At 38.4% G+C, this 24567-nt stretch overlaps 1 protein-coding gene across 7 annotated transcripts in view; it reads right to left on the bottom strand.

The window, feature by feature from the left end:
• Positions 1-24567, bottom strand: part of LOC102235489 (adhesion G protein-coupled receptor L3-like) — a 162981-nt gene that overhangs the window by 79483 nt on the left and 58931 nt on the right. For all 7 annotated transcript variants that reach the window (XM_014471006.2, XM_023333514.1, XM_023333515.1 and 4 more), the window contains exons 5-7: positions 12574-12683; positions 2716-2730; positions 589-1377 (exon numbers count right to left, since the gene is read on the bottom strand). In XM_014471006.2, the coding sequence (XP_014326492.1) occupies positions 589-1377; positions 2716-2730; positions 12574-12683 (914 nt within the window). The remainder of the gene's footprint in view (positions 1-588; positions 1378-2715; positions 2731-12573; positions 12684-24567) is intronic.

Genomic DNA, 24567 nt, shown 5'->3' with positions numbered 1-24567 from the left:
AAGCAGAGGCTACGAGATCTTTCATCATACACAGATATTTCTGTTCATCCTACAGTACACGCCGACATTCTGGGTTACATTCTGTAAGAATGCTCAACGGTCATGGGAAGAGAAAGTTTGCGAGTGTAAAAGTGTTTGAAGCTCAGCATAGCCCTGTCTGAGCACTAATCTTCTAAAGGTAGAGATCTAGGTAGATGTGTGATGTCTCTTATTTCTAGAAATAGCAACACTACTGATTACTCTGTTCCAATAGTATATCAGGGAGCAGCAGTGAAGGTACACTGGAGCTGATTTATTTGTCATTTGAATGTATTTTGAGTTCAGAACATGTGTACTGTAGATTGCAGGGAGGAGGTGAAAAACAGCCATAACTGAGAGTCATGACAGCACAGATGGAGCAATATTTTTTTCTACTTTTTCCAAGTAATTTCACAGAATTAAGTATTGAAAGAAGATCAGTGCCTATAAGCATTCCATATGTCACAGCTGAAAAACCACTTCTCAATAAAATACCTCATGTGGAATCAAAAATGATAGCAGAAATGAGAAGAGATGTGGTTATTGAGGGAGATCCTCTATTGAACTTACCATTGTTGCCAAAGTCCAGTGAATACTTGACCACGTGGTAGTTATTCCACACATACAGCAGGTTGTCTCTTGGGTTGTAATCCACTGCAGCTATATACTGGTAGGAGTTAGGGAATGGTATATTAACTGTTGTTTCTTTGCTTTTGTCCGTGTTATACATGTAGTCAATCTTGTTTCCTGTCCCCTCATTGTCATCATCTTCGTACACAGTCTTAACGACATACAGAACGCCGCAGATCATGAAAGCATTGGAAGCAGAGCGCTTATCATAGCTGGTGTCCCAGGAGCCCTCGATGCGAAGGGTGTAAGGGTTAAGCTGGCTCACCACGATGCGTCCGTTGTTCTGTTCTGTTGCGTAGATCACCCACAGCCCATTTTCATCCACAGCAAGGTCGATGTCCGACTTCCCCCCCCAACGGTACGGAGAGGTGTCATGGTAGTTGGCATTGGCGATGATGGCCTCGCCGCTTTTGATCCGTGTGCGAAGGTCGAACTTTACGATGTTGCGGGTGCGCTCTTTGTTAAAGAACAGTGCACCATCATAGACTACAAAACCAGTCCCATCTACTCGGTGTGGGAGTTTGTATGTGGTAGTGGGGCGGCCTGCAATGAAATCCTCTTTGGACGAATATTCAGTTAGTGTGTCTGTGCGGTATGGGGTCCAGGGCATGTAGTATATCTTATCAGAGGCTTGAAGCGGATCTTTGCACCATGCACCTGACTGGTGGTCAGATTCAAAGAGATGTTCACTTTGGTACACTCCTCGTAGAATGCCCGGGCACAGAAATACTGAGGAAAAATGAGGATAATTACACATTACATAAGCCTCACCCACGCAGTGATGTATGTCAAACATTTCCTTACAAAGTTTGTGCTCTGTTTTTCTTCACTGTTATTGGCACTACAAGTGTGGCAGCCTGTTACAGCAGCTTCCACCACGTTTGAGGGTTAAAAGGGTGTATTTTGTTACTGTGCTGCTGTAACAAGTTTATTTCTTTACTGTGAGATTAATAAAGGATTATTCTATTCTGTTTTATTCTATTGTTAATTGGAAGGTCTTGAATGGCTGATGCCCTGGACAACCCTCTACTTCTGTGGCCCGTGGAGTTCCCTATCAAATCCCACTCCACCAGTGACCGAGCACTACAAAAGTTGTTTTGTTTGGTACCATTTTGCACTACTGACAAAGCTTTTTTTCCAGTTGTCACTCTCAGGACCATGCTGCGCTTGGTGGTGAGCCATATGGTCCATGTAAAAAAAAAAAACAGCACTGATTGCAAGTGAATGATACTCACATTGTTAAAGCAGAGCAGCACCATCCCTTACTTTCAACGTATTACATTCTTGTATTACAGTTATGTGATAAAGAGAAAATAGCACCTTTTGTTCTACTTCCACTCTTTCCTTCGGTTCCCCTTCCTCGCTCCCTTCTAAAGTCCTGATTAGCCTCACAATGCTTCCTTCGCTTCTCTCCTTTTCTATTTCCGTCAGTCAGTGCCAATTTCAGAAGCGGGCACATCTTTAATCGTCTGCTGTTTTTGCAGTTGCTACAATAACTATTTTCCCATTCCATCCTCAGCCTTCCCGTCAAGGAATACTGAGGTCATGTTTGATGAGGGATGTGGGACATGGAGTCAGTTCTGGGAAGCCGCTGCAACCAATTATAGAGGTCTTTGTAATTTAACTGGAATGCTGTCACATCAGCGCGGCAGATACAGACATGCCAGATGTGGCAGATGGGGTTTTCCCATTCTTCTCAATAGTGCAATTCCAGATTTCACACGAAAGCCTGGGAATATTGATTGAATAGTCACTGGCTTCTCAAAGTACTGGTGTCAGTTCAGCTTTTGAAATAGTAAATGTCAATGTAATTCTCTTCTCAGTGGTTCATTATAAAAATTTACTCCAGTGGCAAGATGGAGAAGTGACATTTCCCACAATAGCATAGAGTAATCTGACTCAAGAACATGTCTAATAAGCAGTGTTTCTAATTTTCCACCAAATGCTGCTTTGCTATAGAAGGCTATCTTTAAAGGAAATGTCCTCTTGCCAAAAGTACAAAGCATTCAATTGTATCAAAAAGTGACACGTTCACCCTGATTTTGCATGTGTGTATGATTGACTTACCTTTTTGTTCTACTTCTGCATGAGCCACAGGCAAACGATTTGAAGAAGTAAAAAAATACAGAGAACAAGGGAGAGAAAGAGACAAGAGACAAAAATAGATTAATGACGCAATAATAAGGAAATCATGATAATACAATCTTGGATCTCCATAATCGTCCTCATATTTCATCCTAACCTTGTGAGAGTGCCAGGATGCTCTCCATGTGTGATTGGTAATAACATTACATAAGCGTCTGAGGAGGCAGCACTGCAACAGGAAAGCTATCTGACAGGATTGCATCTCGCATATGTTGCACACGCATATGGAGACGGGAAGCAGAGATGCACATGGCAGACAGATGTGCACAAAGATGGAGAGGGGATACCCGGATGAAGCAGGAGCTTGGCATAACATGGGAAAACACAGGGATGTTTTGCTGTACCCCTAGTGGTCTCACCTCTTTGTGCAGAACAAAACAGAGCAAAACAAAATGACCTGAGATAATGAGCTCTTTAATGTATGCTAATAGCAGTGGAGCAATGAAAACTAGAAAATTGATGGGATTAGTGGGATTGCATTTCAGTGGCCTAGCCAAAAGTGCTACATAATAGTGCTTTCTGATCCACAGTGGTCCAGTTGGTGATTTGTGAATGGCATGTCATTTTTGTGAGTATGGGTGTGCAAGCATCTGTGTGTGTGAAGGTGGACGCTGATTTTCTTTAACCACAACACTAAGGGTGTAATTATTCATCCACCTCATGGGATGAGACAATACATGATTTTGGGTTCGTAAGTAAAAGACAAGACAACATTCAATAAATATCTTCCAAATTGGGAATAATTTTCACAAGTAAAAGACTGTTTTAAATTTAAAAGAAAAATCAGCCCAGGTCTGACCAGTTTACACATTGCAGTTTTTACCTTGTCTACTTCTAAGGAAGCCCAATAATGTCGCAAAGCATCTATAGCGCTCTCTTTCTATATTTTAAATTTTTTTAACAAATAAAAAATCTTTTTATACATACAAACCTTCTTTTGTTTTAAATACATTTACTGTAAAATTTGTAAAGTGCTATTAATAATGAAAGCGTAAGAAGTCTACTCTGGACAGTTTTTGCTGGTCAATCACAGAGTTAACTGTATTGACATTGTTTTTTTTCCCATCCATTTCCAATTCTTATTGATAAATGAAGTTTTCTTAGGTGTTCTAGTTATTTGTGTGAATGAAAATACACAAATGACTACTTCCAATAGATGTTTTCCTTTCGAACACTGTAATTCTTAATAATTGTTACAGCTGCATCGAACAGATTCAAAACAGCATATTGCTGCCCTTTCACCTGTTCAAACTAATTTATCCCCCCCTTTTTTTTTAAGAAATTTGTTGTTATTTGGCCAATGGAAGGAGCAAATTTCAACCTAACAGTGATCTTTGAGTATTGGAAGATCTCATAATATGACATCTTGGTATACCATAACACTAATTCTCTTCCTCTGCTCAATCTGCAGAGCTACTCAGCACCCTGCAGTGAAATGTGCGTACTTGCAAGAAAACCTCTTAAACATATGAATTTCATTCCACCTTGGTCCCAGGGGAACCCATGTGGAATGTGAACATAGCAGAAAACCTAATCCTGCAGGCTGTGCCCCGGTGTCTTTCAAGACTGTTAGAGACCTGCTGGATGGAAGTAGTCCCCTGAGATGAGAGAGGAAAGGAAGAGAGAAGAGAAAGAGGGGAGAGTCCTCAAAGGAAAAAACATTTCACAAAACTTCTGCATGACACATGTTTATATATACTGCACATGCACCACATTTGAGCTCTCCATGCATGAATTCTTCAACACACTGATGCTTGAACTCATCACCAAGAACAAGACAAACACAAATGCATGTCACACACACACACATGCACACACGCAACCATTAAATCCTTGGCTCATGAAAAATGCATGGTAACTGGTGCAGCTTAGCACAACTCCAGATAAATAAGCAATCTCTGGAAGAAGCTCGTGTTGATGTCAAAGCCCAACACGGGTGCACATGCATGTGTGTTTGTGAGTCGTTTTGAGTTAAGATATAAAATGGTTCGCCACATGCAGGCAACTCCCTCGTGAGAACTGGGAAAGAAAGCAGATAGCCTGTCTATGTAGCAGGGTGGGTGTGACTGTGTGACAGAAGGACTGCTATCTGTGAATTTAAAGGGACAGTTAAGGATTTTTGAAGAGAGGTTCAGATTCTTGGTCGTAAGATGCACAGGTCTGAATTTTTCTTTGAATATACTATTCCTGTTTCTCTTTTGGAGCTACATATATCATATTAAGAAAAATTAATACAAGAATAGCATTCACGGTTTAAATATTAGTCAAAACAAAGACAAAATGATGACAGAGTTCATTTTTAAACCGTTTTGAGCATCTTTTGTGGTTAGCTTGGCAAATAAACTTATTTTAAATCAAAGATTTATAAAATTTCAAAATGCAGCATGTTTTATGACAAAGCTGAAAGTTCAAAAGGATAGAAATTAGCATATTTGTTTCAATATGTTCAGTCTTCCCATAATCTGCTGACTGTCTCACTCTGTCCTGCAGCTTGACCTGCTTAGTGGCTCCATTGGTTGCTCATATAAATCAGTCCCTGAAACTAAAGTTAACAACTAGTCTAAGAGTCGCCAAGAACACTTTCAAGATACTGTAGCTCAAATCTCAACAATACGATAGCAGTTTATGCAAACAGTATTTTGATAACATATACACTGTTGGCATGTTTACATTTGGTGGTTATTTACATAGAAGCCAATGACGTTGCAACAGAAGGCTGTGCACTGGTAGTGATCTTAATGTGTAAAACACATTGTGTTGAATGGAAGTGTAAAGCTACAGTCAGAGTGATTATCTAACAGAAAGGTAAGACAAAATGGTGTTTACTTGAAATCTCCATAATTATTTTTGACACTGCTTTGTTTTTACATCGGACAGTTGAAATGGGTGGAAATGTTTCACATGCTCCATTCTCAAGTGTTTCACATAGGAAAATCATCGGTGCTACACTGATGTAATTACCAGCTACTGCGTAAATTACAAGTTTAAAAATAATAAAACAGCATTAGTAAAATCATTAGTAATTCTTTTAACAAAGCTGAAAGAGTTGAAATAAGAAAGAAGTCTGCTTTGGTCTTCTCTTCAGGGTTAGCTTCAGTCAACAAATATGTGTGCATATTGAATGAGAAAGCAAAGAGAGTTATGAATTTTAGCCTTTAAACAGAACCTCTCTTCAAAAATCCTAAATTATTCCTTTAATTTAAATGCACTGATTCAACACAAAGGGAGACTTTGTGGGGCAGAGGATTGAAAGAACAAGGCCTTCAAATTACCAGAGGCTCTGAGGCAGCCTCCCATACACAAAACAAAACCATGAAGAGTTCAAGGTTGCCAGCAACTAATAGATTTCAAATGAAAGTGTGGCGGACAACAAGTATACCAAATGGCACAGAAAATGTCAAACAAATGCCATTCAATTTGTACCGCCGCTCTGTGTTTCACTAGATTAATGGACGCCTCTGCTGTGGAGCTTATTGCAAGATTTTTTTTTTCCAGGTGTCTCTTGCTTTAATCTCTAGGACGAGGGTAAGACATCAAGCTTTCTCATAAGATCACAGCCATTCATTTTTCTGTACGCAAAATTCGACAATATATGTCAGCGAGACATCTGTTGAAACCTCAAGGTTTTGTCAAGGGGGGCCTGCACACGGAGGATGATGCAAAGAGATGAGACGTTTTTCTCCACCGCCGTTAATTTAGCTACTGAGCGTAGCTAAAAAGCAGAAGAGGGGAGAAAAAAAAAGAGCTGTGACAACTTTGCAAGAAAATGTCCTTAATTCTAAGAGAACGTCAACAAGAAAGCAGCGTCTGTCAGTGTCTTCCCTAACATTATTCAGAACTGATTCCTGCAGAGGAAGAGGGAGGTTTTTATCAATCCAGTATCTCTGACAGATCATTTGCAGAATCACTTACTGTACCTTTGCAGCTACAGAATAAAAACATGCTCATTTATTCTGAGCAAAGGTATGAATGAATATTAGAAAACATTAGCAGAATAATAGGGATATGTCACCTGTCTTGTGTCTCATTTATTAAAAATGCTCTCGTTCATTAAAATCTGCATTACAATATTTTTAACCAGGATGAAAGGCTCTATCTTGGATGCCATTCCTATTCCCACAGTTCTTTTCTGCTTTGTCCTGTGTACACACAGAGACACAAGCAGTGCTACCCTAACTGTGCTGCAGTGTAAAGATAATTAGCATTTTTATTGAAAACGTATGGTTTATTGAGAAGGTGTTCGTCTTAGAGCGGAGACGATGTGCGTGGGATTCTTGTGAGGCGTGGAGGATGTGCGACGACAGCAGCCTGAAAGCGATTATCGCTGATCTCCAATCAGTCCAAGGCCTGGGCCCAAGGTCATATCTGGACACAGCCATTTTCTGCTTTGCTTTCTCCATTATTCTACCCTCTCCCACCCCGTTGTCCTCATATCCTCACCTGCCATCCTGTTTCATTATTTCACTATGTGCTTTTCTCCTTGTCCGTTCTCTCCATTACCTCCTATGTATTTCCAACACTTACCTCTCTCCCTGCTTCCCCTATCCAGCTCTCGTGCGCCGTCTTTTATCAGTTAATTCGTTCTTTCTGTTCCTCGTCTAACCCATTTCCCTCTATCTCTGTCTCAGCTGTCGCTCCGCCATCTCTCCCTCTGTTTTTTTGGTTCCTTTCCCATCTTCTCTTCTCTTGCAAGGAAACAACTGCAGTTTTTGCCCAAACAAATGAACATACCATGCACACACACTTAAACAAGCAATCCTAACGGTGAGTGACTGTTTCCAGGACAACACATACACAGCTCGTCTAGTGTCATCATGATGAAGTTATTCCAAAGGTCCAACCCGTCAGAAGTCCTTAATTGGCCAGACAAGAAGGTTGATTTTATCTTTTAATTAGCTTTCCTAGTGAGCCAAGTTCTATTGTTTTAAATAGACTGCATGGGTATTGCATAACGTATCACTGGCTTTCCTGATTAATAATTCCTAATTGCTTTATAACAGCAGTTGAGAGAACAGCAGTATGCTGAATGAAGATGAGGAAATGGATAGACATGGCCCATGTGTCCTCTCCTATTTTAAAGATACCATCAAGTGGTGTAACCTTTTTGTTCCACTACCAAGAACAGTTTCCACTAGAAATACGGCTGGGTAATAAGACATGGAATACCATGGCAGGTTCGCTAGTATAAGGTGCCCATTTCAAAGGGTGAATTCCCGTGAGTTGTCCATTTGTCTTTTGAAATGTGAAATATGAATATGGGAGCAGCAGCAACATTTTGTAATGCAACATTTACAGCAAAATATAAAGTCAGAAGAATTGTCCATGAAATGTTATTCTGTAATTTTTTTGCAAATTCCCCTCAGGCTTCTTTTGATTTTACTGCACGCAACCTGTTGATGCACGTAACCTGTTGATGGATATGAATTCAACAAATGCAAAGGATCAAACTAAAAGCCCTTGCCATATACCTCATCTAGCAGTCAGAGTTAATGCCTAATTTCTCAGATTTGCCTTAATAATACCTAGATATTGTATATATTATATGTGTAATATGTAAAATAATTTCCACTTAATTTAGAATCTGCTTGAGATAAAACGCAAATAATATATTTTCTTAGTTATACAACCTAATATATTCAGTGTTAAAGGATCAATATGACTAAAGCTTCACCAATCATCATTTTGTTGTTTTCTAAGATCAGATCCATCCATGTATAACAGTTGCCTTGGTGAAGCACTTTGTACAGCAGTGTGCTAATGGATGTATGGATATTTATAGTATGCCTGCAGTGCTATGAGCGAGTATACACAGGTGGCTAATTACTGCAGAAGCTAGCTGGCTAGTTTGGCACACGACCACCACACACTCGCACCACGGTGAGCCGGAGAGGAAAAAAGAGACGGCACTTGATTGTAGATTTGGAAAACAGCCAGAAACCTGCAGAGATGAGGAGCGGTGAAGCTAGCACCAGCCAAAAAAATTTGATGGAATAAAGAGGAGGGGGATGAAGGTGCATCATTTCACTGAAAACTGAACCGTACATAATTGAATTGCCTGTTTTACAACCCACTTTGAGGATTGTTTATGCTATCTGTGCAGTTGGAAACAACTCTGCCTGAATGGCAGTTGTGAGGGAAAAGTGCATCTGCAGTGGGAAGTTGTGTCTCTCTGGAATTTGGCTCATTTTCTTTCTGTGCACTTAGTTTGTGATTAGCAACGGTCGCCCTCAGAGATGATTGCTAGGTGAGTCAGATGTTTACGCTGCGCCACCAGTGTGCCTACTGTCTGGGGGGACGCACTAAGAGTTATGGATATCCCCTGATGTTGCACTCATTTGATTGAGCTATAGCTAAACTTGCCTTCAAACATAATAATGATTTATTAAAGTTGGACCTTGTGCTCTTTTTAAAAAGGCAACAGACTGAGCACACTGTCACATTTCACAAAATAAGCCATCTCTATTGAATCAGTTTGATGCATGGCAACAATTTGGAGATTTTTTCCCACTTAATGTCTTACAAAACATATATCTGGCAGCAATGCCGCTGACAGAATTGATTTCCTGCTTTATGCGTGCTGCGTGATGGTTGACAGCTGAAGCTCCAGCCTGAATGTCAGCTTGTTCCAAGATTTCCACATTATTACACCTTTCAAAGAAAATTGATTTCATAAATATTTGAGGAATGTAATACTATGGCTCTCTGCCATGTAAAGGTTGTGGTGTTCTCAGACAGAAACATTTGAAATGTGGACTCCCAACACCCAAAGACTTATTTAATCTTTAAACAACATGATTCTTTCTTTGTGATGTTGTAAACATTTCTCCAGGCTAAACACACCCCCAGGAGCAATGCAATGTATCACGGTGCTACCTGATCCAGACTGAGCACTTTAGACAGAAAGCTGAAGATGCTAATGCGCTGTCGAAAACAACTCTCTCCTTCACAGTCCTTTTGCAGGCCGTTTCTTCATCTCTCTCACTACGACCCTCTATCTGTCAGCCGAGCTCTCTAATGACTTTGTATCATATGCTGCCTATTTTTGCAGAGAGAAATTGTACCCACACTGACCGACTGTTCATCAGATCAGAGCGTAACTCATCTCCGATTGATCTTACTCTGCCAATCTTTACTGCGAAAACCCCATTAACTAAGTATGTTTGCAAGGCGGTTATTTTTTTTAAAAGCGGGAACGCCCAAGATAAGTCAAGAATGACTGAAAGAAGGCTAAAAGCCCACAGAACACCGATGCTCGCATGGGCGTGAAACAGATGTGTGTGCGCACGTGCTTGGCGAGGCATTAAGCAGGTATCAGGTTGTGTTTCCATCTGCTCCAGAGAGGGCTCTGATAGTCCTATTATTTAATCTGCCGGTCATTCTAGACGCCAGGCAAGAGCCGTTTAGCTCGACATAATTGAATGCTTCAGTGTGGGAGATCACCTTGGCTGTCTATGTGGACTGTAGTGCCAAGACTGTAGATGGCTGTGAGACAAGGACTTTAAAAGTGTCCGCAATTTTGAAAAAAGTTACAATTTCTTTTCAACAATCAGTTTAGTTTAGGCTTGGAATGATACAAAGGTCTCAAAGTATGTAAACCTTAAATACAACAGTTTTACAAAAACACAGGTAAAAAATGTAAAATAAAAATATTTAACATGATCTACCAGCTTTTGATTGAAATAGAAACGTCAGTGTACATTATATTGAGTAATGCAGTAGGTATAATCTTATGCCCAACATTTATTTATTAGTTTTATTTCAACTCTTAAGTAGGAATCCCCCCTGGAAAAAAACAGCTATAGAAGATTTGAAGAGCTTACGTTGAAAATATGGTGCAACAGCTTTCTTTAAGCCAGCTGACAATCAATGTGCAGCAATAAGGGGATGAGGGGTAGCCCTAACTTATCCAATATTTCATACAGATGGAAATAATGGGAACCCTGACCTTGTATTTTCCATCTTATTAAAAATGCTTTAAGAGATGAGAATGGTGAGAAAGAAAAGTTTTACTCATGGTGCATCAAGCCAAGTTTACTGAAATAACTGAAGCAGGAACTTTTTCTAATCAGCTCAAAAATTTACTTCCAATGAGTCAGCCTGGTTAATTAGCTTTGACCATAACTTGGCAATAATAGGAGAGCCAAAGTGCAACATGTAAATTGACAATTGTCAGTGGGTGCCTTCAACACACACTGGACGCATCTTGTGAAGGGCACCAGGGCACATCAAATTACTAGTTCTGAGGAGTGGTTAGATTATTGATCGTTTTGAATAGAGCAGTTTTGACAAAGATTGTTCAGCACCTGGGGGTTGGAAGATAAGCCGCCTAGCAGGGGACACTGTGTGTATCACACAATAGATAATATAGGAGGCTTATTTTTGAAATGACAAAACACATCTGATCTGGCTGCCCTGGTATAAAATGATTGTGCCAGAAAAAGTTGGGGATGAAAAGATCATCATTTTAAAAGCACAAAACAGCAGAGACTAAATGAGGAGTACCTATTCTTTCTATGCAACCCACTTTTTGGTTGGCCATCATGTTAGTGTTTATTCCAAAATCTAACAAATTGTTAGACTTTATACTTGTTATAGACCAATATAACTTTTCACATTATACATTTCTGTTAGCTGCCACAGTAGCTGGTATAATACAGAAAGCATAAACCAATCAGAGGTATGCCAAGTTTTTAGGAAGTTATGGTTTCAAACCATTCAACTTTTCCATTTCTGCCAGAGAGGCTGAACATTTTGGACACTTCTTACTATGGAATAATGCACGGCTGTCCTTCTACCACCCGTTACTGGCTGACTAAACAAAGGCTCCTATTCTGGCAAGTTTGCTGAAATTAATTGTCATCAAAGTATGTCAAATATAAGGAAAAAGTTTTAAATCATGCATTCCTATTTCTTACTTTTTATCTCATAAAAATATCCACTTTTAATTTAGGTATATGGACATTTTTGTGCAGTACACACCTCAACAGATGTGTAAAAGAAACAAATACAAAAAATAGCTGAACAAGCTATAATAGGTGGCTGTTTCTGATTCTAAACAGTAACCACAAAATGGCAGCACATATTGGAAAATTATAAGATTTAGCTTTCTAGTAAAGCGGATGCAGAGAAAGCATTTTGCCAAAGCTTACGAACAAACCCTCCTCACTGAAAGAGTGTAAAATAAACATCAAGGACAAAAAGATATCTTTAATCTGCTAAATCTCCATGATGATCCCCTTTGCATTCATTAAGCTTGGAGGGGTAACCCAGATTTTGGATATATTTTAGGAAATTGCAAGGGGAAAAAAATTTAAAATTATTAAAGAAACCTCATGGTCATTTACCACATGTTCACACTGTCTCTGATTAGTCTCCCTCATCTCCAGTCACTCAGGATGGAGTCATTTAACCTCCTAATAAAAATATATGTTTGTATGCATTAGATCAATGCGACATATTGTATCTACAAAGTTAAATTACAACAATAAACCTCAAATAAAATTTAGGATAAAAATATAAAAAGCAAAAGAAATGTAAGCGGCACTCAGAATTGAAATTACTTTCATCATTAATAAAAACAGATAATTACCATTATTTCATAATATGTGAAAATGGTCCTTATAGAATATTTAAGTGAATAAAACATACAGAACGAGGTGAGAGTAAGTAATTCTTTGTCCCGATCAATGAAATATCTTTCATACAGTATGCATGTTAGTCCAGCATATGTGAATCATTTTAGGTCAGGAAATAAACAATATATGAGATTTTGCTACTTACTGTAGGGAACACATTCATATTGAACCTCCAGGTATTTGTATGTCCCCGGACACGGATCAGGGAAAACGTCAGGCCCTGCCACCACTGCACACTGTGTACGGTTGTTGCATCTGTAAGACAAACATGAGTGGAAAGTTAAAAAAATCAGCTAACCAGTTTATGTTTTAGCCTTTTGAACACAAAGCTACACAATAGATGATGTAACAGAGTAGGACCACAATGATGTATTGTTAGGCCCACAGCTGCTTAATAATATTTTTCAAGAAAACAATGAGATACATTTAGTGGCTGTTATAAGAAAAGTGTTTAAAAAAGCAACAGCAATTTATGTAAATGAAGACATCGAACAATATGTAAATTATAGGTTGGATAATTAAACTTAAGCGAAATAACTCCAACACAAACAAACTTGATATTGAAGTATGTTGCAGTCTCAAATGATTCATCCAACTCTAATCTCCCTTGTTCATTTCACACAGGCTGATTTGAGCTACTCTTAGTAGCCCAACCATCTGGTATAGTTATTAAAGAAAATCACCGAGGTCAATTTTAATGAGCAAGGTAGAAGGTGAAATTTCAGTGTAATCAAATGCTCCTATAACCATAGCAACTCCTGTGTCCCTGAACATTGCAAATAAGGGATGGAAAGACACTGTGCTGTATGTGTTTTTTAATTTGTCAGTAGTCAGTTATTGTCCCAGTTTTACCAAGCAAAGTTGGATTTGTGGAACAACAGTGTGCAGAAAGTGTCAGTAGTGATAGCTTTCATTGAAACACAAACTGCTAACACGTTTTCCAAACCAAATTTAATATTACATGTTTATGTAGCTGAAACATGCACACTTCCGTCTAACTCTCTATATAATATAATTATAACTTTTCCATACTCTTCTTATCACTCTAGTAAGGCGGTCCTTTGTTTCAGTCAGCAAATCATTTAATCAATCAATTTAACCAATAAATACATTTTTTTGTGGGAGTTAAACACAATACAAACATACACAAAACCATCAAACACAACAGAAAAGCCTAACTAAATAAATAACAGAAAAACAATATTAGACAACGTGACTAATGTGAAATAGAATGTACGACCAAGGACATTCCACATTTTATACAAACTAAAGACAAGGACTGGTAAAAGCAATTACAATAATTTTCTCAAAAGTAACTTAAGGCACAGATAATGTTCATAATGATATGCTCCGTTCATAATGTTACACAAATGTACTTTATTTTGAAGTATTTATCTAGTGGGCCCTTGATGATGAAGGGCATTGCCAAAGCCTGATGTTGCCATGAGCATGTGTCGTTGCTGGGATGGTGTGTTCAGAGTGATGAGCAGTGTTAGTTGTCCTCGCACTTAACCTCAATGCATGATGACCAAAATGTTCATGTTTGACTGCAGTTAGTGATATTGGATATTTGCCTTTTGTTTTTATTTCTCTATTTACTTTTTTAAGTTTATTTTACTATCATTTTATTGTAATATATGTCTTCCAGTTTGTATCTTGTAAAGTTGAGTGTATAAGTTTCTTTGACATTTTTAACGGGTAACATTTAGTTTCATGCTTCCTCTGTTAGTAAAACCCACATCTGCTCAGACGCATACAATTTTATGATGCACTTCTCTGCATCCCCCCCGACATTCAGGTGTCATTTCTGTTTAAGGCCTCTTTATGTATGTAAATGTAGCAGACCACACATACTTGTGAAGTAGACATTATTGAGTTCACTTATACGCAAGATGGCCCACAATGGTTGCTGAAGAGCTATTCACAATGACACTACAAGAGTGCGCGTGTGCGGGGGTGTGTATGTGTGTGTTCAGCAGCAAGAACAATACCTTGCCTTTAAAAGTATTTTGACCCAGACTCTGGATAATTAATTCTTATCACCAGGGGGGTCCTCTCCTTTGACACACAAAATGTAAGTATTTCTCACTCCTAATAAAGCAGGTAATGTAAGACAGCACACTTTCTCTGTGTGCATGTTTATAAGCATGTACAATAAGGTGTGCAGTGATAAAAATGCACACATCAGATTTATGAGTAGGTGTAATTAAACAAGCCATGCAAGTAAAGGTGATTTATAGGGGGGCCTGGTGGTGCCCATAATTTATCATGACAGATATACGTTATAACATTAAAATGCTCTTCACACTGAAGTGCCACTTTATCTCAATGGTACTTCTTGATTTAAATGAATTATTGAAATAACACGCATGAAGAATAAGTTATGTAGAGAGGACAAAAGGGGAGATATGAGAAGAAAGGGAATATTTTAAGATGGGTTATTAACTATATTTTTGTCCTCTGAATATTCCCTTTCAATTAGTTAAACTGATCTTGCTTTCCCTCTGTGCACACCTGTCAAACAGACGACATTTACATTAGAAGCAGTCAGACTCTCCCATTGAGATTTTTTAATGAGCATGTTGGATCCCTCAGGTCTCCCTTTTTCATAGTATCATTCAACAATTAGAATAATGAAATATGCATGAGAGATAATTTGATTTCTAGAGCAATATTCATGTGTGAGAAAACGAACATTGGCTGCGGACTACTTACCGTCACGTTCGTGGTGCTTACTGCTGACCAGTTTGTCAGTGGTCAACTGAAGGGTTATTAGAGTTCAAAAGGTTCAAACTGCATGTGTTGCCATGTCTGTCATATTCTAATAACAATACATGTCCCTCCTCTCTCTCTCCCTTCTTTTTTTCTCGCCTCTGTGCTTTTTAATTTCTTGCCCCGGTGGCTTCATCATCGGTCACCTGTCACCAGTGCAACTTGTGGAGTGAGGAGTGGGAATGGTATAAAAGTGACATGCTGCCACAAGTTTGCTCACAACTCTCACAAATGAACACAAATACCTGGGACACGGTGGTGAATCAGAGCAGAAAATGCCATTTAATGACCGCACATCTTTCCTATCATGAACTAAAAAAACAATCCATCTGCTGCTATTAATGTCATTTCACCTGCTGACAAGTAGTAGTAGACAAAAATTTGTTTCCTCCTACAGGAACGGGAGTAATATTAATTATTTCCATACTAAGTCTTTAAGGAGAGGGGATGTGAACACTGACAGCACAGAGAAAGTCAGCTGCTTTGTAAAAGAAATGTCTCATTATTATAGAAGGAGGAGGAATATTCCATCTAAAAAGCAAGGATCCAACAGAATTGGTTAGTACAACCTTCATGATGACTGTTTTAGTCATTGTGGAAATTCTACCTTAGTGTTTGGATAAACCAATGTGGCCTCTGTTCATAAGAACCCTCTTCACATCTTTGTTCTGTTTGGTATAGAGCAGGGGTCTCAAACTCCAGTCCTCGAGGGCCGCTGTCCTGCAGTTTTTAGATGTGCCACAGGTACAAAACACTGGAATGAAATGGCTTAATTTCCTCCTCCTTGTGTAGATCAGTTCTCCAGAGCCTTGCTAATGACCTAATTACTCTGTTCAGGTGTGGTGCAGCAGAGGCACATCTAAAAGTTGCAGGACAGCGGCCCTCGAGGACTGGAGTTTGAAACCCCTGGTATAGAGAGTGTCCACACCACCACATTTATAGAGGGAGTGGGGGAGTTGTAGCAAACATAATTTTTTTGGTGAAAATACAGAAAGGAGAATTTAATACTTTGATTTGCATCTGGTCCACACCAGAATGAGACAAAGCAAATGTGTGCCTGAAAACCAAATCCGTTAGATTCCCTTTTAGCTATTGCCAATTTTTTTTTTTCTGTTTTCATGTTTTAAATCTTGTTAACTGCTCATTTCAGTTTGCTAGAAGAAAAGTAAATGACTGGATTTACGTGGACATGAACCTTTTCACTAATAAATTAAAAAAATAGGCCTTGCACTAACGGAAGCTATGAATTTTTGTGCATATATTTCTGTTTTATGACACTGCAAAAAAAGTTTTTGGCAGAGTCATAAAGCACTGAAGGTTATTGACTAAATAAAGGGCAGGGAGCAAAGATTTGACAAAATCCCTTTTGCGCTATATCTTTCCCCAATCACTCCTCTCTCACTGTCTATTTCTGTCTGCCGCACCTTTTTTCCTTCTTCTCCACACACTTTCTAAGCCAAGATAATAAACCAATTTTTTTCTGCCTTTGTCTTCATCCTTCCCATCTAGGAATTATTCCTCTCAGTTCCTACTTCTTTGTCTGTTGTTCCAACTATCATTTTTTTCTCTGTTTATCTGTCCTAAACCCACTTAGCTGCAGTTTCCGAAATCACACATCAATATATGTGGTAGGCCTCTTATTGCTGCTTTCGTTCTCTGCCTTCTTCTCCCTCTCTCCGTTGCCTTAATACCTTTCTGATCCCTGACTCCCTCAGGGCGTCATCTTCAGCCTCCCTCTGTTTCTCTCACAATCCCTCCATCCACAGTAAAGCCCAAGCTGACGTCCCCGCACTAACGGAGCCAGTACCCTGATTCAGATCCAAAAATGACTTCCTTATGTCCCCAGTATCTCCATTGCCTTCTGTTTTTTCCTTACAAAAAAAATCAGCCTTTCCTTCAGCCAAACAGAACACCAAAACATCAGCAAAAACTCACAATTTTCTTATTCCACGCATCAAATAGATGCACAGATTATCCATGCACACAACCCCATACACCTTTGCAACCTATTCTCAACACAGTTCTTTATTTTTTTCCTTTGTCTTTTCCTCTTTTATGTTAATTAGTATGACCACATCAAAGAAGGCTGTGCCCTGGACACGGACTTGCCTGCTAGTTTTTCTTTCACACAAACAAACCATTCACTAGCAAAGTTGAGCTGTGGCGAGTGGGGAATAAGGAGGCTGTGTTTCTGCAGTGGGTGCTGCTACTGTTGTTATTGTCTCTGATGTTTCGGCACAGCTCCTTTCTCTTCATGCCTTCCTCTCCCTTTCAATCATCTGTGCAAATATAAAGGACCATGTCACTGATTTGACGAGGCTGTCAGTGGCGGACTGAGCTCGTGTGTGGCAACATCTGTGTCTGAGCAAATGTCAACCTGCGAGCAGATACAACACAGAGAGGGCATTGTGTTTGTATGGCAGCCTGCATATGTGAACCTGTTAAAAAATACAGAACAACAATATGTAATTACAGAACAAGTAAGATGTAAAACTAATCCTGATGACTTGCGAGAAGTTTCTGAAAGTAAGTGTGAGGACCAAAGTGAAAGACTGAAAACTGTACTAGCGTCAGACCAATACAGATTCCCTCCTAGAGACGTCGTCCACAAGAGTGTGAGCACACACAGCGCATCCAAAACATTGTGAAATAGATCTCTCTTAAGTTATTTTCTTAAATTTGCACACAAACAACCCAAAGCCTTTTATCGTTTATTATTGTGAACACTATGTATGTTGCTATTAAATGTTTCTCCTTTGTTGTTTTTGGAAAAAGACTGTGAACACTAAGATGGAACTGTGTGAACATGATTTCAATAAAAGTCAGTAAAAGTACCTTTAAATGTGTAATGCAATGATTAATTAGTCATTAATTTGTGATTAGTGTGCTATATCATCTTTAAGTCTGAAAACTGAACAAGTAATTTCTTGTTCAGTTACAGACAGCAATTATATTATATATGCATACACATACAAATATTCGGACAACTGGAACTGATTTTGGAAGACATAAACTTGACATTTAGCTTTTAAACATTAAAACCAAAAATGTATTTATTTAACATATTTAAATGCATACATACTACATGCTCCCATGTTTTGTTCTTAGCAGAAAATAGCCCCTTCCAAAACAAGAAGAAAAACTATTTATGGTTACTGAACAATTTTAAAAGTAAAAACTACAAAGTGGTCCTTTTATTATGCCACTTAAATAAAACAATATAAAAGCAACCAATTGCCTTTTGATGTAAATTAATTAATAAAATGAGTCCACAAGTGTGTAATTTATTCTCAGTAAAAGTACAGCTGTTCTATAAATGACATCACCCTGAACACAGCATTGTGAAACATGGAGGTGGTAGCATCATGGAGTGGAGATGCTCGTTTTTAGCAGGGACAAAGCAACTACACACAATTTATGGGTTGATGGATGGAGCTAAAAACAGAGGCAACTGTGGAAGAAAATCTGTTACAGACAGCAAACAGACTTAAGATGATGCAGAGTTTCACCTGCAAATAGGTTGTAATAGAATGGCTACATCAAAACATATTCATGAGTTAGAATGGCCCAGACCAAGTCTGGGCATAACTCCAATTAAATATGTTTGGAAAGGCGTGATGTTTACAGGTCCTTTCAAATTACAACTGACAGAAACTGAGACATTTGGTGAGGAAGCAAGAGCAAACATTTCTATGTGGAGGTGTGCAAAGCTGGAAGAGATATACCCTAAAAGGTCTGCATGTGCAATTGCATTGAAAAGTGATTCTCCAAAGTATTTACTCAACGGAGTTGAATCAAATTCAAAATCACATATTTCAGATTTTTATTTAGGGCATAAATACTATTGCAAGTCACTATTTATGATCCCCCAGGAAGTCTTTGGTCCCAAACAGAAAATGAATAATCTCAGACATGGAAAAATGTTTTATCCTGGGCGCAAATCCAAGAAAACATGATGCCAAACTGCGGTGCATAACCGCATAAAAAGATTCTTGTTTAATTAAATAAAAATTTAAATGACATTATATTCCATCTGGCCATTTTTTGTACCTGCTAGTGCTTGTTGCAGATAGCATGTTGCTTATCTTTAGTAGTCAATGGGCAAGCAACAGGCTGGAAATGTAAAAAAAATATATTCATAACCACAAACTATATGTGATTGTGTAACATGTTCCATTACTGTATTACTGAGCAATCTTTTGGCTCCTCTTTTCATGCCATCAGGAACACGGATGGTGAAGAACACAGAGAAATCTCTGGGTGGGCCTCCCTTAGAGAGTTGTGCAATGTTCTGAACATGCAATATGGATTCCTTGTGTGAATGTCACCGACTTGCTTTTTTTTCTCCCATGCTGTAAAGAGACATCCAGAAAACTGATTTGCTCATAATCTTATGGAAGAAATATACTCTCATTAGAATCAGACTGGTTTTACACATTACATTTTTATCCAGTATAATTGTATATATGATTTACTTTATGTATGCTTTAAATTTAGCATTAAAAATTTCATTTGCAAAAATTCTAACCTACAAAATTGCCGCCTGCAAAATTCACCTTGAAAAATTTCACTTGCATAAATTCAGCAACCATATTGTGACCTTGTAGTGACCCAGGCTAAAGCCATCGGAACTAGATGGAGTCCACTATCTTTTAGCCTTTCAAATTATGCTTCATTGGTCTGGATGAGAGGTGTATCTTTTAATATTTAGCTGCGCAAACCAGCTAACTGTTTCAAACCTGATCAAATTTGATTGGCTAAAAGATGACTGATTGCTTTGGCTTGAGTCACCAGAAGGTCACCACATTTCCAGGCAAATTTTTTTGCAGGCAAATCTTTGCAGGTGAAATTTCAACGATGACATATTCGTTGGCAAATTCAAAGTAAAAAAAAAATAAATCGTATGCATGATTACACAGGACAACATTTCAGTATTATTAATTCAAGATTGTGGTGAGACTATATGATGTTATCTTTCCAACATGATGGTGACTCTAAAATTACAGTCTAGCAAAGTAGCAGTACACAAATGGAAATGATTCAGACCAAAGTATATATATATACTTTTTTGAATTACCTAATCAAAGTCCAGACCTACATCCAACTGAACATCTTTGATGATACTTGAAAATTGCTGTCTACAGTTGGTTTCAATTCAGACTGATCTTGAGCTATTTGAAAAGAAGCTGCAAGAGACATATCCCAAGAGACCTAGAGAAGCACTTGTTGTGAGAGATGGTTCTACACTGTTCTTCCACTTCACATTTATGGACTACTTGGAGCTCCTCCATCACATTGAGGCACAATAAAATACAATGAAGTGGAGTGTGTTACAAGGAAAAGTGTGAAAAGGTCCATGACCTTTGAATTGTTTTGACAACATTTTTCAAAATAACCTATTAATCTGTATTAGTGTATCAAATATGACCAAATATGGGAAAAAAATTTAAAAGAAAAAGGGCATGCATATTTTTACAAGGCGTGGTATCTGGGGAATTATGCAAGAGCACATTTTAGATGGTTCGACATAGAGGGAAATGATCTGAAAAGATTCAAAGAGGAGTTTAAAGGAGTTGCTGTCAGTGCATGATGGGAAAGCATATTAATATGTTTGCCTTGCAACCAAGTGTGTCTACTCTTTAATTAAGAATGCATTAGAGATTATGCTATATAAAGCTTACATCGCAAATAATGTATTTGTTACTTCCAGAGTAATGTGCCTGGATGCAAATTACTGTGAGAAAAATAAAGCAGAAACTATTAAATAAAACAGCTAATAAAAACATTATATTCACATCCAAAATGCATCCATAAAATGACAATTTGTGTAACACTATAATAATACATAACATTTTATTCTAAGCGAAATTTAATAAAGTCTCTCATGGTGAGACAAATTTATTAAATAAATTGATAAACCCCAAATCAAGGATGCCATAAATAAGAGAACAAAAGGGAAGAGATGACGTCTCCGGGGTTCTTATGACCAGCAGGAGCTCAGGAAAGTCATTTGACAGCAGAAAGAGTATAGTTACAATATCTTGCTACAGGAGAAAAAGCCACTGTCTCCCCCTCTCCTCCTCTATATACCACACACACGAGATTCCTCCACTACTGGCCTCAATTCTGTCTTATTGGACCCTGATGTGGTTATAGACACATATTCAGAAGGGCTCTTCGGAGATGGACAACTGAAGTGATGGAAGTGCATTGAGAACAGGAAGTGGAAGGAGAGGAGCAGTGGAGAGAGATAGACAAGGAATCTAGTAAGTAATTGAAGATTGATGCAGGGTTTGTGATTGACAGAAGGGAGAGATAGGGAGCAAACCAAGGGGCCTGTGTGTTTGTACAAGTCTGTGTATATGTCTACCTTGGGGGATGTATGGAAGTAGATGCATCACACCTGTACCAGACCAACCACACTCTACTGATGAAGAAATGACAGATCTGTCTCACTTTTTGTCTTCCTACCCCCTCCAACACGGCACACACACACACACACACACGCGCACAAGTGAGAGCAACACCAACACAGTGTGGAGCTCACTGAATGTGTCTCTGTCAGCCTGTCAGACAAACCACAGGTAAAACAATGTTGTTTTCCCAACAGGAAAAACTTTGAAATGTGTTATATTATTAATATTTGGCTGGGGGAGGCCACCTTCTCACATTTGTCACATGTTTTCTTTTGATAGATTTTTTTTTTTTTTTTTAAAAAGAGCTTTTCATGCACCGAAATGCATTTACACACACAGTGACTATATCACATGTATTGCTTGCTGGATGGTTTGTAGGGTGTGTAAAACCAACCAGCATCACCTCCCTGCCCTGTCAAGCTTTATGCATGACAGGATTCAAAATGAACTGCCATTTGGAAGATGTCAGCGATTAAAAAAAGCTGCTGGAGAGATGATCAGCGATCACTCAAGTCAGGCGAACAAGAATTGCAAGTTAAACTTCGATTTTCAGTCTAATCCATCAATCTGCGGTCAGCCTAGTAAAGCCAGCCTCGTTTCTTTGTACTGAAGGGTTAAAAACATCTAGGACAATCCACTCATAAATTTATGCAATAAAATTTGTGTGATGAACTGAATACATTTTATTTGGGTTCATTTTGATCAACTTTTTTTTCTTGGTAATTATGCAAGATTAACAACTAAGAGACATTTCAAAAACTTAGTAAAAATTTGAACCATTGTTTTTAAATGTACTTGTACAGGTAAATAAGCAAAATTCTAACTACCAAAATTATTCTGCTCAACATTTTCATCCTCTAAGGATTTTTTCACAATTGCATCAATATACTCAAAATTAAAGGTCGGATTTCTCTAAATATCCAGGTAGAGATATTGTGTTTGCAATAAAAGGTGAACTCATGTAAAGGTTTTCCATACAATTTCCAAGAAAAACACTCAGCTCCGTATATTTATCAATTATTATCTCTAATAGCAGTGAACACAAACAAAACTGATTTATAATATTATGACATGGTATGGTCTATCATGTAGAAAGGCACCAAACACAAACAAAAACACCTCATCGTTCCATCCTTCTGGTTAGACTGACAGCCAAGTACAGGGTTTTTTTGAGCTCCGCCGTCTCCCCCCTCTCCTCTCTCCTCTTCCAGGAGTAACCATAGCAACCTCCACGTCGTCCAATTCCAGGACACACTTGGGGACTCTTCCTCTTTATTTTACCTAGGCACATTCCTTTGCTTAGATCCCAGTCTTTCGCTCTTTATTATGTTTGCTTGTGGATTTTCTTTCACTTTATACAATAAACATATATGACCCTCCCATTTAAATCTAGCTAAAGGCCAAGAAAATATCTAAGTCTGTATTAATTCTAAAGATGCAGTGCCTACAAAGAAGGAGGTTATCCTCTATCATTGCTCAGAAGCAGAAGAGAGGTGAACTGTGGGATTCAGTCAGTCTCGCCTGATAAAAGCACAGAGGTTTCAGGATGCAGCACATTTGCAGAGGAGCAGGCACCAAGGTAGGGCCGGGTGGGGGGGTCGCTGCCTAGTGTTCTGGTTTGAATTTGTGCTTCAGTGACAGTGTCAAAGTATCAAGTCAGTCAGGTAGTCAGTAACTGTCTACACACAGGCAATGTCCAGGCCACTGATTCACGCTCGTCGTCTCTGAACGTGTCACACTTTGTGTGCATTTGCGTTTGAGAGGAGGTGGAAGTGAGCGCTGTCTGTGCCGCTCGCAAGCCTTTCTCAGGCAGCCATGTAGCTTTGCTGCTCAGTGAAGCACGATAACTAAGGTTAGCAGAGCTGCAGTGACAGAGGAACAGGGTCAGACAGCAGAGACTCTGCCATGTGAAAATACAGAGGTTTAAGAGAAAAAGGGCCCAGTTGTCATTCCGTGTGCGAAGGTATAGCTGATTGTGAGTTTAGAAGAATGTCGGCGGCACTGTTATCTGTCACTTGATTACAAAACAATCCTGTTGACACCAGATAGGTATTATTTAAAAAATATTAGAAAAAAGACTGATTTCAAATGAATGTGTCACTTTTCCAGGTATTATGTGAAAAAAAATATTTTGAAAGCCATATGTCCATTTACTTCACAAATGTGCAGGTTTGTGTTGGTATGTGTCCCAAGTAAATTCATAAAAATCTGTGGTGGTAATTCAAAAAATATGTAAACATGTTTGAAAAATGATGTATTTCAGCATTTATATTTAAGTATCTTCTGAATTCTGTGCATCATCGTATGCATATGTATGTTCACAACTGTGTGTATGTGTGGGGGCCCAAAATACTGCACTGAGCATGGGTGACAGTTGGGCCCTCAGGGTGCTGCAGGGCATCCCGTGTAGAAGTGGTGACTTTATGAGGGTGGCAGCACATGCACGTAGAATTGCATACACCATTACACACATACACACACATATTAAGTAGGACGTTTCAAGATATGACCTCATTCAGTGGGAAGAAAGATTCATAGGAGAGGCAGGACAGAGGCGGAGCAAATAGATCCAAAAAAAAAGTAAAGAAATTTTTAAATGCTACTTATTGAACCCTCTGAAGTCCTTTCATTTTTTTTAATGAATTGAACTGTTAACTTCAATGGTCAAAAAATTTCATGAATTTTAATATTAATATTCACAATAAAATATTGTTTTCCCCATCTCACAGAGTGGGTAAAAAAGTAAACATTTCTTCAGGAAGGAAACTAGACTTTTAACATGGTCTATCTTTAAAAAAAAAAGAAAAGAAAAAAACATAAAAAAATGTTCCCGACTCCATACATGTTAATTTGAATTTTAGTTTAGTTTAATACATAAATTCTAGATTTTCTGCCATTTCATTTATGGCAGCTGGAATTATTTATTTATTTAAAAAAAAAAAGTTTAATGT

Source organism: Xiphophorus maculatus, chromosome 5 (genome assembly GCF_002775205.1).
Source record: "Xiphophorus maculatus strain JP 163 A chromosome 5, X_maculatus-5.0-male, whole genome shotgun sequence".
NCBI classification, from domain to species: Eukaryota; Metazoa; Chordata; class Actinopteri; order Cyprinodontiformes; family Poeciliidae; genus Xiphophorus; species Xiphophorus maculatus.
This window is presented reverse-complemented; position numbering and strand designations above follow the sequence as displayed.